This window comes from Sparus aurata, chromosome 12 (genome assembly GCF_900880675.1).
Source record: "Sparus aurata chromosome 12, fSpaAur1.1, whole genome shotgun sequence".
Taxonomy (NCBI): Eukaryota; Metazoa; Chordata; class Actinopteri; order Spariformes; family Sparidae; genus Sparus; species Sparus aurata.
Window position 1 is genome coordinate 5,977,756 of NC_044198.1, and position 15,922 is coordinate 5,993,677.

The following is a 15,922-nucleotide window of genomic DNA, read 5'->3' on the forward strand; positions in this document are numbered from 1 at the left end:
GATGCTAGCGTCTCCTCGGCCTCTGTAGCTGTTTGGTTGTGTTAGCTTGTTGTTGTGTCGGCAAGCTAAGGACAGTCGCTACTTTCAAATTAAAAGCCCCCCGCTAAGAATCCAGCTCTAAACTCCAATAGGATTCAATGTAAAGCTCTTATTTTGAAGTCAAATGTGTTGTCATTGTTCACAGCCCAACTTCGAGCTTCAGGTTACGTCACATGTTTACGCCTACCTCAGAGGCAGCTTTGGAAAAGGAGGAATATTACGCCTCGGTTTTAGTTTTGCCGCCCTTACCTTGGAGCAAATGTGCCGCCTTTTCTATCTAAAAAGGGCTACATACGCCACGTGATTCAAACAGCGTTATTCTGCCTGGTGACAAACCTTGTTAGAAGCTGGAACAAACCATCAGAGCTCTTTCACAGAGATAAACAAAGTAATCACTTTGGACCTGACAGCAATTCAAAAATGATTACTTCACAATTAGTTTTAAGAACACGAGATACTTTTATTCTGCGCCTAGCAACGAGCTCTGTAGATGTACTGCTTTAAGCAAATATGTGCTTTATACGGACTGTTTGTGTCTAATGTAAGTTCTGTCACAACTATTTTTAGGTGGTAAAAAAAAGAATTGCTTTAAATGTATGAAGTTGTTATGTTTATGTTTTTATCTATTCATAATTCTCGTTCTTCTCAACTTTCCTCGCCGGCCCCAGACGTGTCGGGTCGGCCCTGCTAAAGTCGATATCTCACAAATTACAGCGGGCCCTGCAGCGAGGAGCCCTGCTCACTTTGCTCCAGGCCAAACTGCACAGAAACCCGCTCTGTGATTTTAATCTCAAAATAATTATGCTAACATGACATAATGTGTCATAATGAGATCAGCGCCATACGGAATGACATTATTTTGTGGCCCTTTCGTGGAGGGACAACTGACGTTAATGCTTTTTCACGGGAGGCACTTGGGGCATGTCTTTCTCTTTGCTGTAAAGCACTTTGAGTCGCATGAATGTATGAAACGTGCAAGACAAACAAAGAATATTACTGATGATCAATGCTGCCGCTCCGTACTGAGCCGCACCGGTACAAGAGGCCATTTTGCACATATTGATTCTTTTTTTCCAAGGTATGGTCTTTACCTCCCGGTCCCGTACGTGTCTGAATAATACATTTAGCCCTTTTCACCAGCCTTGAGTCAATCACAGTGCCGTGCTCTGTGTTTTCTCTGGCTCGGCTCTCTCCTTTCACAGATCCCATTCAGCTCTGAGCCATCTACAGCGAGAGCGCCGAGCGATGAATATGTTCTGTTCCACTCAGTCTTTATTTTTAGGTTTGAGTAGACTTACAGATGGCCTACATAAAACTGAATAGGGCTTCATTTTAACAGCGGGGCAGAGAATTGGCCGGGGTGCCATTGTGTGGTCTCTATTATGGGAATACGGGGGAGTTTAGTAATACAGCCCTGTCCCTCGCTTGTCCGCGCACACGGCCAACGAGATTTTTCCATGATGATTTCTGAAATGGGTTTGTCCTCGGGGGTTTCGCGGCTGCGCTGCCACGCGGTTCGAAGGTCGCCGCCTTCTGAAGAGGTGTCGCGAATCTTTGGCCGACCGATGTTACGTCTCGCTCCCGCCCTCCCCCACCACCCCCCCCACCCCCCCCCCGGACGATTCATCTACCGGGGCCCGCCGCCTAATTCCATCTGCTCGAGCCGTCACGCTGAATTGACGAGGACAGGAGTGAAAGTTTGAAGAGGAAGCGTGGGGGAATTACAGTGGAGATATTACGGGGGCCCTCCCCTTGAGATCAAATTAACGCGAGCCACATGAGACGCTCTCATGACCAAGGCGACAGGAAAATTAATCAGGGAAATGAAGGATTATGAGTTAGAAGGTGTCAAACGGGTAACATGCTAGTCTGTTCAGTGCGCTGGATATTCGGAGATTCCGACGCAGTCTTGCATCTCAATTTAACCTCAGTAGCTGTCAATGTATCCCCTAAGCTCTGATTAATTTTAGAGTTAGTGCGTGCTGAAAATCCACTGCCGTCAGCCATCCATGATTTTTCTTCTTCTTTTTTTTTTAATACCCCGAACAGACCACACAGTTTTTTTTCTGCCTTTCACGATGATCACTGTGTCAGTTTAGGCAGTTGTAGAGCCATAGGTTCACTGACGCACTGACGGCCCCCCCCGACCAATCACAGGTTACCTTTTTTTTCACAGCTTGAGTGGTGTATGATGGGTGATCGAGAAATTGTCTCACAAAGGTCAGGGAGGGGGCAGCGCTACACACGGTATCCTTTCATACTTAAGAGGGTGACTGCGTGGGTGCAGCGTTCATGTGTGCCGAGGGTGACGACAGCACTTACAGAGGGGATTTTATACATTATGGTACAGTATGAGGGTTCTATAAGGCTGAGTGAAATGGACGCAGGATCAAAAACTGAAATCACGAGCGGTGCCTGGCGCTGATCGTCACTCTTCAAGGCCCACCGTTTTGCCGTGATTGGCCTGTGTCTGTCTTTTGCATGAGTAAAAAAAGAAAACCTCCCTTTTAAATCCCTTTTTTTTTTGTAATTGAAGGTTGCACTTCATTTTGCAGGTCTGTACATTTCACAGCAAGTAGGTGATAATTACCAAGCAACACTTTTGATTGTAATTTGGGGGTAATTTCAAAGCGATTAGCCCTCACATCGCCTCTGAATTTATTGAAAATGAGCCCAGTATTATTTAATAACATGTTAGCAACATTCTGCTATTTTTAGCAGGCAGTTAATGAATAACTGGCGATTTCTTTAGTGCACGTCCAGGAAACTTCCAGCTGCTTACTTCTTAACTTCTGCTGATTATGGGTTTTTTTTTTCCATCTGACTTCTGCAGGTGAGTACATTTTTTAACCGTTTACCTTTTCAGCAGTCGGTTTCAGCAGGTCAGTCCAACTTCAGAGCAATTTTCCAAACTTCCCTTACTTGATTCTTGATCATGTATTTGTCGGTAATTGGTCATTTATGGTGCTTAACTATCAAAAACATCGACATTTTCAGAAAATTGACTCGGATCACGCCGGACAGGCTGTACTGAGTCATCTAATGTTTTATTTGGTTGTTGTTTTGTGTTTTAAACAAGTCTTAATCTGCTTCAGTCAATTAGGAGAATGCTGCAACGCTGTTTTACAGTGACGCTCCAGCAATGTTTTGTGGACTACAAAACTGTGCATGGCTTTAAGCTGACATGGTGATGGGTAGAAACTTTTAATATTCAATATTTACATCATCGAATATTATTCATTTTAGTTTTGTTTAATAGTTGCATTTGGCAGGATAATCACTTCATGGTTAAGCGAGGAGAGACTGTTGATGGCATTAAGTGTTTTGGAAGAGCACTCCCTGGTATTACATAACATTCTCCCACTCAAGCCAGGTTGTGCATTGCCGTGCCATCCAGTGCCCTTAGCTTGCTCCAAGCACAGTGGTCGAATATATGTGGAAATCCAGACATTACCACCACACTGTCTGCTGGAAGTTTTCCAACATTTTGGCATTGTGACCCCTTGAAACAAAGCGATAAAGTCATCCAGAAATTTGGATGAAAAAAGCCGAGTCAGAGAGAGTGAAATACACCACGGCAATAACTTTGTGCAGCACAATTATTCCAAAACTGAGGCCATTAATCTGCTGCAATACCAGCCTGGCTGCAGGAATTTTGCTCCCATTCAACCACAAGAGCATTAGTGAGGTCCAGCGCTGGTGTTTGGCTAACAGTCAGTTCTGTTCCGCTCCATCCCAAATGGCGCTGGACGGGGTCGAGGTCAGTCAAGTTGTCTCTGCAATCGAAAACATTTCCTTACGGAGCTTTGTGCAAAGGGACATTGTTGTGTTTAAAACAGGAAAGGGTCAAACAGAAACTGTTGACACAAAGTTGGAAACACACTATTGTCTGAAATATCACTATATGCTGTATGATTTCCCTTCATTGGAACCAAGGGACCCAGAAGCAACCATGAAAAACAGCCTCAGGCGGAAAAACTACACTGGACAGTGTCCTCATACATTTGGACGTATAGTGTATCATCTGGGAGAACAAACCCAGTGCAGCTGCTGTCGGGCTCCGCTTTATCTCCCGCTCTGTCTCAGACCAAACAGCGGCAACCATCAGACTCCACGTCTTGCGGCTGACGTTTTCTCAAGGTGGCAGGTTTCTCCGCGGCGGAGTTAATGAAGGTGACGCGGCTCGCACCTCCCACCGAGGCGTCTGCTGCGTGAGGCGCGCCACAGATGGAGAAACTGACAGAAAACTGCTTCTAGGCCTTTTGCTGTTTTTCAAGGAAATGACAGCGCAGGCCTCCTAGTCACTCTCCCTTACTCTCTCAGGTGGTCTAACGCGGAATTACACGGATAATCACAAACAGCACTCCCATGATGTCACATTGCCGTCCAGAGAATATCACGTCTGTAGATTTGAAGTCGGAAATGTCGTCCTCGTCCAATAAAACCTCGCAAAATCAGCTACAGGGATGAGTTGTACAGGATACATCCCTCACGGTAATCAGCAGCTTTTCCAGTCTTAAGTTGATCTACCTAACAGCAGAGCAGATACAGTGAGTCTGTCTGTAGCTAATCCTGCCACTGTGAACAGGTTCCTGGATTTATCCTCCCTAATCTGACAATAAGAGTTTAAACATATCAGAATCCCTGGGCCTTAAACAGGTAGAGAACACCGATTACATGTTTACCGCTCGACACTGTATTCATAAAGCTGACAATCGCAGCTCGCGTAACCACAGATGAGGCCAGAAAGTCAGCGAGCAGAGCGGAGAGAGCAGGAAATGTATCTGACATGTACGTTTCCCTCAGAACCACAATGCAGATAACAGGACCGGTTATCAGTGGGAAGTCCAGTTTGAGATGTTCCCACAAAACAACATCTGTCATCATGAGACGCGGACAGGAGGCAGCCAAAGTAATGGAAACAGCTCACAGTGGAAGGACTTCGGCTGCATGATTCTGTAGCGGACTGTGATTCCTGGTTTGATATGTCAGTCTCCTCAACAGGAGGCACGAGGTAAACATTTACAGTGCATCTATAAACTGCATCAGTCACACACATTGAATTAGTTGAAATGTCAGCGGTAATGTCATGTTTTATGTTGTTTCTATGGTAATGTAAAAAAAGAGGAACTTTAAACTAAATTTGTGTTCTTACCTTCTGCATTTTTATACTTGATATGATATGATATGATATGATCAGGGGCGGCTGTAGCTCAGTGGGTAGAGCAGGTTGACCTGACTAGTGATCGGAAGGTCGCTGGTTCGAAATGGGGCGGAACTGAGCTGCATGTCAAAGTGTCTTTAAGGAAGATACTGAACCCCAAAATTGCTCCTGATGTGCAGTTGGCACCTTGCGTGGGGGCCACTGCCATCAGTAAGGGACCTGCAATGAGATGGCGACTCGTCTGGCTCCAGTAACCCCCGCGACCCCTTGAAATAGGGGGGATAAAGTGGGTTACATCCATGCAACCCTCACGGATAAGTGGTTGATAATGAGATGTGATAATATGATCAAGTACATATATGTATGTATGTATGTGTGTATATATATATATATATATATAAATATATATATATATATAAATATTACTGTACATGTGCACTGGAAAGAAACTGTTTACATCCCTCTAATTCATTGTTTTCGGGTAAAAACATCTGTGTTCATTCTAGCTTGGATGCTACAAACATGCTATTTTGCTGAAGATTTCGACCAACTGAACATCCCCTCACCTCACCCTTCACCTACGATGAACAGTAAAAAACAAAAGCTCAAAAAGCCCCTTTCTAGAGCCAGTGTTAGCTTGTCCATTCTGGGATACTGTAGAAACACGGTGCTACAACATGATGGTAACAATAAGAGAATGATTCTTGGTGTCTTAAAAAAACTTAGTTATGAAATATCTTTTCAGTTTATGCCAATGGTGTTAACACTTGCTCAGTACGTTCACATTCAGATTCACATGTTGCATTGGCAAGTGTTTAATGTGTAAAGGTTCCGTAATGTGATCATTTTCAGGTTCATATTTTTATTTTAGGTGTCTACTTGCTAAAAATTTTTTTACATGCTTAAATGTTCAAAAAACAAATAATTTTTCCCATGCTGTCGATTGTTCCTGCAGCACCTCTATTCACCCTCTGTCTGACCACTCTGTTTAAGTGCCTGTCTCTTTAAGACTCTGTCTGCTCTCATTGGACAGCTCTCACAGGCCTGTGCAGGCACACACCACCGTGTTTCCGCATCAGCTTTTTAGATAATTTTGCAACCATGGCCATGCTGGGGGCGGGGCTTAGGGTGGCGTCTGTGCCTTACAGTACTGACAGCTCGTTTCTGAATCCGGGCTGTGTGCATTTGTCTTTGGATCTAGCGTTTAATACTTTGACGGTATATATATATATAGCACCTAGTCGTGCTCTGTAATCGAAAAAACGTGGAAAACCTTCTTCCTACACCACGGGACCTCTAACATATGTTATGTTTCTTGCAAAACATATTTGCTGTTTCAAATTAGTAATATAAATATAATTCCTAGCAGACCAGTTTGATCAAACATATCATTGTCGGCCTTTAACTCTCCATGAGTCATTTTTGAAATGACAGACTGTAAACTGACCTCAGTGGTAGCTATGGCCCTCATCCTAAAACACTCTTCTTAAAACAACTTAACAAAATCTGTCTGGGTGGACTCCGGGTTCATGAAGAGACTGAAGTGGTCCGTTGTGCATGCAGCGAAGTCTCTAACCGCTAAAGATTCTCTGTCTCCTCTAACCACGGTTGTACTGACTGAACTGCACCGTGTCCTTCAGTTAACACCTGACCACAGGGCCGTCTGAGAATAGAAATGGCCACCTCAGGACTAAGATGGAGGATGTTCTTGGACTCGGATGTCACTGGCAGTTATGAAAGAGACAGCATCTCCTGACATCACTGATTGTTGCCAGTAAGAATGCACTTCACTTTTCCCTGCAGGACAAGTACCTTTACTCAAGTACTGTGATTGGAATATATGTCTTTCTTTCTTTCTTTCTTTCTTTCTGTCTGTCTGTCTGTCTACCCCCAACACCCCCTCCCGACTCACTTCCTCTCCACCTACATGTCGTTGTAGTGCCCACTACATCAGGCGCAATCCTGAACTAAACAGCCTGGAAACGTGTTTGAAGACGCTCTGCACAAATGTTAGTTCCGTGCGGCTATAAAAAGCAAACTGTTCAGACCATGATGGACATTTAATACTCTCATCTAGAAGGCAATAACTGAAAAGCTACTCTGGATTTAAGATCAAATATAGTGTACCCTAGAAAATGGTAGACACGTTTAATTCGGTATGTTGTATATTTACGGGGACGGTTGCAAAACAGCTCGTAAACATCCGAGTGAAATAAGAGAGAGGAGTATGCCGCTTTCTGAAAGATGCCAGTGTGAAACCATGGTTACCAGAAGATAACACTTAGTGCTTCTGCCAAAGAGAGGGAAGTTTCTCCCAGAGCTTGCCTTTGCCCAGCACCTCAAAGTGATCTCTCTTCAGCTGTTTTCATGTGGGGTTGTATGAGTTGTATTTACCCCAGTCGGTGTATGACCTGCAGTAGATGACAACCGGCTCTCCCTGTGTGTAGAAGCAGAACGAAGCACCGACGGAAGCAGATCACTGTGCTGCAAAATGCTACCGACAGCAAGACACGGCCTCAGACAGCCGCTGGAAGTCTGACACAAACAGCTGATCGACGGCGTTGAACATTTGAGGGAGTGTGGTGCCAAAGGAAAGGCCTGTCTGACTGCAATGTAAAGCACTAAAACATTAAAAATATAGTATACACTTTAAATGACTCATATTTTTGTTGGGGACCAGGTGGAACTTCTTTAAAGCTAAAAAACGTCTTGCAGTTTGTCCTGTTTTGCGCTACAGTGCTCTGCTTCCTGTCCGTGCTACGGCTTGCTTCTCCACACAGGGGGAGAGAGCTGGTTATACACTGACTAGGGTTTAAGTACCTCAAACAACCCGGCATCAAAAGACCGCAGCTATCACTTTGATAAAGAGTGCTTCGTGTAGCTGCAAGTGTGACTACAAACAGAGTTACACTGTGTGAGGGAGCAGGAGTGGGGAGGGTCAAACCGCAGGATCCGGTGTTTTGGAGATTGACCCCTTCGAGGTGAAACACAACCTTCGGATCTATCAGTCTCTGCAGCATCGGCCCCGACCATTATTTTATCACTCAGCCACCGCTCTGTGCTCCATGATGGTGTAAGTACTATATCACCGGAGTACCTCCTGAGAGTGGGAAAGGTTCCTCCGACCACTGAGAGTTCAGACCGCCGAGTGCAGACATCGGACGGCACACGGTTGGGATTCAGACCCCTCAGCTGCACCTTCATTACTGTTGATGAAACAGGTTGCACCGACGGAACAGTGTGTTCTTGACCTTCCGCTGGAAGTGTTCCCATCGCGGTCGTGACAGCACAGCGTGAGCGCTGTGATAGCACGTCCAAAAAGTTCTGCGCAGCCGGTTGATGAAAGGTGGCAAAGTCACCGGAGACGACGAGCGGGAGGAATGGAGGCAGACAGCAGGAGAGGCAGAGCCGGGCGAGGAGCAAAAGACCGTGCGAGACGGAGCTCTCTTGGCAGAGCTCCCTAAAGCGCTGCACATTCCCCGCAAGATTAATTGAAGCCGTTTCTGTTTTTTGTTTTTTTCAAGTCGGTGAATTACCTCCAGATTATAGAGGAACAGCTGTTCACCCACTTCCCCCGGACTCAGCCTGTGCGATTATGCGCCGAGTGACAACCACGACAAACGCCCAGCTCCGCTCGAGCCGCTCCGACGAGGCCTCGGCGCCTTTCTGATGTTCTTTCCATTTCACCGACTGCCACTCATTTCACACGGCGATTAATGAAACAAAACCAGACACGACACAATTACAACGACAAAGAAATATTTATTAAATCTTTTTTTGTTGCTTGTTTTTGTTAGTCATAGCTGCTCCGACACGTGTATTTACAAAGAAATGGCCTTTTTGTAGAAAATTCTAGTGAGGGGGTTGAGCAGGAAACAGACATTAGAATAGTTTGGATGAGTACAGGAGAGGATGGGGGGGGGGGGGGGGTCATATAGGCACAAGGTTACGGTTACTACAATGTTAAAAGAGACGTGCACTTTTGTGGCACATCCACGACAAGTTTCGGGAAAAAAAAAACAAGCACAGTTGCGGCGGTAGTAGCAAAAAGCCTTCCCAATGCTAGATGCACAGACAAAAGCACACATCCTTTTTTCGTAAGATACAGAGGATGGAGAACAGACGCTGCAAACCCGGGGACACAGTGGTGTTAGCTTCAGGCTTACATGGTACCAAAATCGGGTGAAGAAGAAGAAGTCCTTAGAACATAATACCTGCCCCTCCTCGCGGCACATTTTGCTTAATGAAACATGAAACATCAAAATCTCCAGGTGGAAAACAGACTTTCTCCCGCTGCCACAGACAAACACACTGAACATATACACCGATAAAAAGCCAAAACGGCACATCCTGAAGCCTGCAACACGGTCATCGCACGGATCTAAACAACTGCGGCTTTTGGCTCGGAAACAGTCGGGGAGGGAGGATGTTAGCAGACGACCACAGACAGAGAGAAAGAACATCCTGCAACCTTAAAGACACTTTTTGATGCATCAGTTCAAAGAACAAGAGCGGTTTTAAAAAAAAAAAAAGGAAAATAAAAAATAAAGAGGAGAGAAGAGAAGAAAAACAGATATTGTAACTCTGGGAGATCTGTCTGTTCGTTCTTCAGGCCCTTTGATTCATGATTGTAACCTGACCGCACTGCATGTTTGCACACACACAACATTTACAGATAGAGGGGTGCAATGTTGATCCTGTGTTTTTTTTCTTCTTGTTTCATATAAAAGACATATAAAATGAAACAAAGCATTATTTTTTTATATCAAACAGTGAACCTTTTTTTTTTTCTTCTTGCTAAGAACATTAATGTGTCAGTTAAATTGCCCTTCAAAAGAGGTGTGGGGTAAAAGAGAAAGTATCGAACACTGTATGTTACAACAGACTAATTGTTGGATACACAGTATCCACGAAACTAACTGATTGGTTTTTCTCATCATGACGTGGCTGGAGGCGCCGATGACAGTGACACTGGCCTCCTAATGTTGGCTGAAGTAAAATGGCTGGAGGCTGGTAGGCGTGAGGAGGAAAGGATTTACTCAAGAAGTAATCCGTGCTGTCAAATGAGAAATTACTTCCTGACACTAATCAGGATGAAGAATGTACCTATTCACTCCCAAAACTGAGTAATTCCGACGTGTCCCATCCAAACGACAGAATGTCATTTGCCACAAACGGCCCAAATACGACATAAGCGACGGTTCCCAAACAAACATGACGGAGTTAACGTAGTGCGGCGATTGACGTCGCGTAACCTAACAAACGGCAACACGCGGCATTGACAGCACAACATACGTCTGAAACGTTGAGGACAGCAACATGGTCGGTTACGTGACGTTACACTACATCGTGTCAGGCCACGTCACGTTTTGTTACGATATGTTATGTTACGTTACATTCCGATTTGTTTTGAATTTCTGTCTCTTGAGTTTGACTTTATAGAACAGCGACGTTAAGTTGCCTGAGTGGCCCTTTAATTGCGCAACCGTAGACAAATGTTCCCCTCTGACGCCAAGCACAATGACTATTAGGGCCAGACTGCAAGACAAAGTTTTATTATTAAAAAAGAAAATTGTACTTGAGATTACACCTATATTGTCAACATATTTGTTATATTTTATTTCTGTTTATCAGTTTCTTTAGTAAGATTTCAACTTTTGTAATTTGTCGTAACTTTTTTGTAAACATCCTTCATCCTTATTTCTTTTTACTTTTCTTCAAAAGTTAGTTTTTTCTTGTATTGTCATTATTATTTTTTTTTGTAAAATTCCAAATTTATTCTGAAATTCTGACATTTTTTATGAATAAAACTGTATTCTCCTTAAATCATTACTTTTTGTAGACTTCGCTCTTCCTTATTCTACTTTGTACGACTCCAGATGGGGGACTTTTACTGACATAGGTTTCATGAGGCAGTTAGTGAATATGAAGTGTGTCAGTGCTGCTGAGGGTGACGGGTGGAAAATAGTGTGAAATCGTCTGTATTATCATCTCGTAAATTACCAGAGATCGTCAACAGGCGATTCAATAATGTCAGCAGACGGGGGTCTCCCCTCCCTCCTTTCTCTCAGTCTCTCGGCCTCTCTTTTCATAATTTGTAAAACTAGTTTTGCTGTATTCTAGAAGTCAGTAAAAAAATGAAATGCACGATTAAAAAATTATTACAGGCATTTATATATACATTCACAAGTGAATTCCACTCTCCAGAGACAAGAGACGGTAAAAATAGACCGCCAAAGTTAGCTGAACGGGGGGGGATTTGTGGAAATGAATTGGCTCGCGGACGGAGAGGACAAAAAATTGCAGTGCAAGCTAGCTGGCTGTGAAACATCGGTGTGCAGGGCAGAGCTTCGGAGACTGTAGATGTGAGGTTTAATCAGATTGCACTTTGGCAGAATTGGCAGATGGAGAAGGCGATCTAAAAAGGGTCGCTTTGACTTAAAAAGCAGAGTCACTTGTGCTGATTAACAGTGATCATCATCATCATCACCACCAGGCGCGGACATGCCACTCCACCACAATCATCTCTTGTAAATGCACAATGAAGAGCAGTTTTTAGATTCTGTTTTCTATAAAAAACTTTAGTTCATTAATATCAGCAGGGGGGGGGGGGGGGGGGGAGAGAACAGCCATCCACTCCTCAACGGTCGATAGTGGATTTGGATTGGCGCCATTGACCAGAACGAGCCTAGTGGAGACGATATGTTTACCGCTCGTACTACTGATCTCAGCAGGAGCGCTACAACGCTGAGCGTCCCAGCCCTCCGCTTTTTCCCTCTCAGGTCCACCAGTGGTGGTTTCAGTTTGCCCCGAGAGAACAGGACACCTCGCTCTGTTTATTCCGTCTCCGCGGGTGGTCGATTTTTCATTCCTGAAATAACCAGTACGAGGGTGCCCGCGGTGCATCTTCTGTACAGACGCCACTTTACCCGACATCAAAGAGGGGCAACCGAATCACGCATAACCCCCCGCCGCCGGCCCCGAACGCACCACCACCACCATCACCTGCTCTGTAACTCCGTCACTGTCTCACTGAAACATCTTTAGCCACAGAAAATCTTGTGCTGCATTATTCCAGGAAGAGTAATCCTCCCCGATTAAAAAACAATCATCTTTTTTTTTTTTCTCTTTCTTTTCAAACCTCATGTTAGGCATGGACACATCCCTGAACTCTGTAGGAAATCTTGCGGCTATGTACAACAGCTGTGTTATGACAGTGATTCACGAAAGCAATAGTGTAATAGTAAAACTACATTTGTGACATTTTTAATGACATATTCGAAACACAAAACATTCTACGACTTCTACACCCTGATAGCACATCAGACTTTTTTTTTTTTTCATCATGGACATTGTTAAAAACAATAAAAAAAAAAAAAAAAAAGAAAAACATCATCAGCCATCAATCCAAGCAGACACATAAACTGTACTCAGTGTTTTTGTATGATTGTATCAAATAAACGGCGTGTAACCTCGACTAACTGAATGGGTAAGTGTGGTTGTTTTTTTTTATTTTTTATTGCCTCTTCTACTGTACTTACAGATTAAACCGGAACAGAAAAAAAAAAAAAAAAAGCACGAGGACTTCACAATAAATAGGAAAATACATTTCGCCTGGCAAAATACCATATCGACCTCTACGCTCCGCTCAAATATTTTACTGTACACCCGTGTTGGCTGCTACAATTGAATTACGTGATTTATTTAAAAAAAAAAAAAAAAAATACATTAATCGATCATTAAATCGTCCCCTATCCAAAACTCTTAAAGATGAGTGCTTCTTTAAATTTCCGCCTTTTTATTTACTCTCAGCGAGGGTCCTCCACGGTCTGAGACGATGCGTCCGACTCCGTTTCAACCTGAGAGGAAGGTTGAGTCGGCAAAGGCCCCGCCCCCTTTAGCCCACGCCTTTGGCAACAGTCTCTTAGCAACAACATCTTTCTTCTTTTTCCGTCCAGTTGGCCTGTAAGTGATGCGTCGTCTCCGAATGTTCTTTGAAACCTCCTCCACTTTTCTGGTGTGAGATATAATCATGTTACATGTCGGGGGGGACGGAGGGAGGGAGGGAGGGAGGGGGGTTAGGTGATGTTTTTCCTGAACTTAAAAAATGTTAGAAGTCTGTAAACTTTTGAGGGATCCTGCTGTACTTCTTTGCCATTCAAGCTAAAGAGTGAACTGATTGTGTCCTGTGTGTGTGTGTGTGCGCGTGCGTGCGTGTGTGTATGTTTAAAAAGCATGTACATGTGCTTGTCTTTAACACAAAGAAAAAAAACAAAATGTAATATCTGCATACTGTGGACGGCAGAGAGTCGAACAGGTCTGTCACCTCAGGGCGCCTCCACCACCAGCACCCGCAGAGAGTCAAGAATCACACTAGTTGGCAAGTCAAAAAAAAAAACAGCGAAGGCTTCAGTGTCGAAGTCCCGTCCTCTCTCTTTTTCGTACGGAGAGATTGTCAGTGTTTTCTTTTTTTTTCTTTTTTTTTAAAAAGTGCTCCTTGAGGGGGAGGGGTTGCAGGGTAGGGCGGCCTGTGGTCCAATCAGGACAGTCCATTCCCGTGGGATTCCTCACTCCGGGCGCTATAAAGACAAGATGGCGGCCAGGAGGATGAGGGCGGAGCTGAGCAGGACGACTGAAGTCTGGAACCGGCTGACGGAGTTCACGTCCCTCCGAGCCGGCTCTGGTGACTCGTGGCCGACGCCGTCTGGAGGGAAAGAGATCAAAGTTATTATTCAGAAGCAAAAAATGTATATAAGAGTTCTGTTTTCTGTTTGTGTTAAAATGACGGAGAAATCTGACACCGTGAGCGGGACTGATCTCGCTCTCCTGCTGAAGCATTATGCAAACGCCTGACAGATATTCAAACATGATATACAGCACACCTGGAGAGCTGCCCCCAGGACCCAGAGTTCCTGTGGGCCCTGTATTAATCTTGGGTCAGCTGATTGTGTTAAATTGAATTCCTGCATATTTGCAAAAAATAAAACATCAACCGAAAGGAGAAGAGCCTTCAAAAGCAACCTCCAAACGCCGGCCTCTGTGTCAAAATGGACATTGTGCTTATTCCTAATTCAGATTTTAATTCAAGGAGACACACGATGCTCATTTTCAGTTTCGTGACTTTAGTTTAGGTTACTGCTGGAACAGGTTCACATGCTTTAATGCTCGATAAACACATCAGTTTTCTCGTGCTGTCCAGTCCTGCAGCTCTGCTCCCCCTCTGTCTGAAACACTGTTGTATCTCCTGACTCTAACGACATCAGCTCAATCACCTGATGTAGTTTTGTACTTAATTTCAATTTATCCACTGTCAATATATACTCCAAACTTGGTTGTCTTTAGTCCATGATATAAACTTGAGTCACTTCATGACATTTTGACCTGGCAAACTGTCATAGAAAACCAATTATCTTCATCATGTGATTCTTTAACTCTCCTTAATACGTATTAAATGAAAGACAGGTCTCCAGGAAATGAAAAGGAGGGAATATCATCAGCAGACGTAGCGGTTAAAAGAAATATAAATTCTGCCTGTAACGCACGCACGCACGCGCACGCACACACACACACACGTATTGTTTATTCCCACTAACCTCTGGGCTCTATTGAGTTGTGACTGTTGTCGTCAAAGTCGACCCCTTCCTGCACGGTCCCGGGGTTTTTCACACAATTGTCTTGGGGGAAACAAAGAGGAGAGAGGATATGTGAAGATTAGAGGACTTCAACGTCACTCAGCCACAGCCTGATCGCAGGCCGGTGCACGACAGAATGGGAAAGAACCAGGGCAGGGTAGACACAACAACCCGTGACTCACTTTGAGGCCTGACGAAGACTTTGAGTCGAAGGCAGCTTCTTCTTCCCTTGTCGTCGGTGATGGCGGCTGTGGAAACATCACGCAGAGTTCAGAACATTCCCAGATACCTTCCTGGATTTCATCTAGGGTCGCATGTTTATGGTTTAAAAGGGCAGGCAACATATTACACTCGAGGATGAGATCACGATGAGTCATCCTCCTCAGAAACAAACAGTTTTGTTAAAACAAATTGAATTAGAACATTTCATTTTCACTCAGTTGCCAGTTTAGAGGACTGCATGTGCAAGCCTTTAAAGGGCCCATATTATTCTCAACTCAAGGTTCAAACGTTTATTGTGGGTGTCTGCTGGAAAAAGTTTCCATGCTTTGATTCTCTGTAGATTAATGAGTTTAGTATTTATACAGCACCTTTATAAAAAAAAAGACATGGAAGTGTTACTTTGTATAATATCTAGAATACTTTCTATATTTATAGACATACAGTACATATAAATACAAAGATTGTGTTAAGACGTTTAACATTTGAGAACTTTGGCAACTTCAGTTAAATGAAAAATTAAATAGACAAATTGTGTATAAAAAGATGTTATTTTTGAAGGGATCAAAAGGAAGTGTTTCTCAATACCTAAACTCAGATATTGTATCAGCACCATTTTCAAACAAATGTCGGCCAGCTACCAAGGCACACACAATCCAGCGTCCAGTCTTTAAACTCTCATTAATATCTTTAATAATAAGAATAATAATGATACACTTTTGTATCCACTAATAATCCAGAATCACAGGTACAGGTTATGCAACATGTAAAACGTACATGATATTATCATTACCCAGCTACTGGTGGGATCACGGCTCCACCTAACAGATGTGGGCTGTCTGCAACTCAAATGAATGTTGAGGGCTAC

At 43.9% G+C, this 15,922-nt stretch overlaps 1 protein-coding gene across 1 annotated transcript in view; it reads right to left on the reverse strand.

The window, feature by feature from the left end:
• Positions 1-8,945: 8,945 nt before the first annotated feature.
• The window catches only part of LOC115593249 (ephrin-A5b-like), an 86,252-nt gene continuing 79,275 nt past the window's right edge, over positions 8,946-15,922 (reverse strand). Inside the window, exons 3-5 of the mRNA XM_030436733.1 lie at positions 15,018-15,083; positions 14,797-14,877; positions 8,946-13,907 (exon numbers count right to left, since the gene is read on the reverse strand). Coding sequence (XP_030292593.1) covers positions 13,783-13,907; positions 14,797-14,877; positions 15,018-15,083 — 272 coding nt within the window. The 3' untranslated portion in view covers positions 8,946-13,782. The remainder of the gene's footprint in view (positions 13,908-14,796; positions 14,878-15,017; positions 15,084-15,922) is intronic.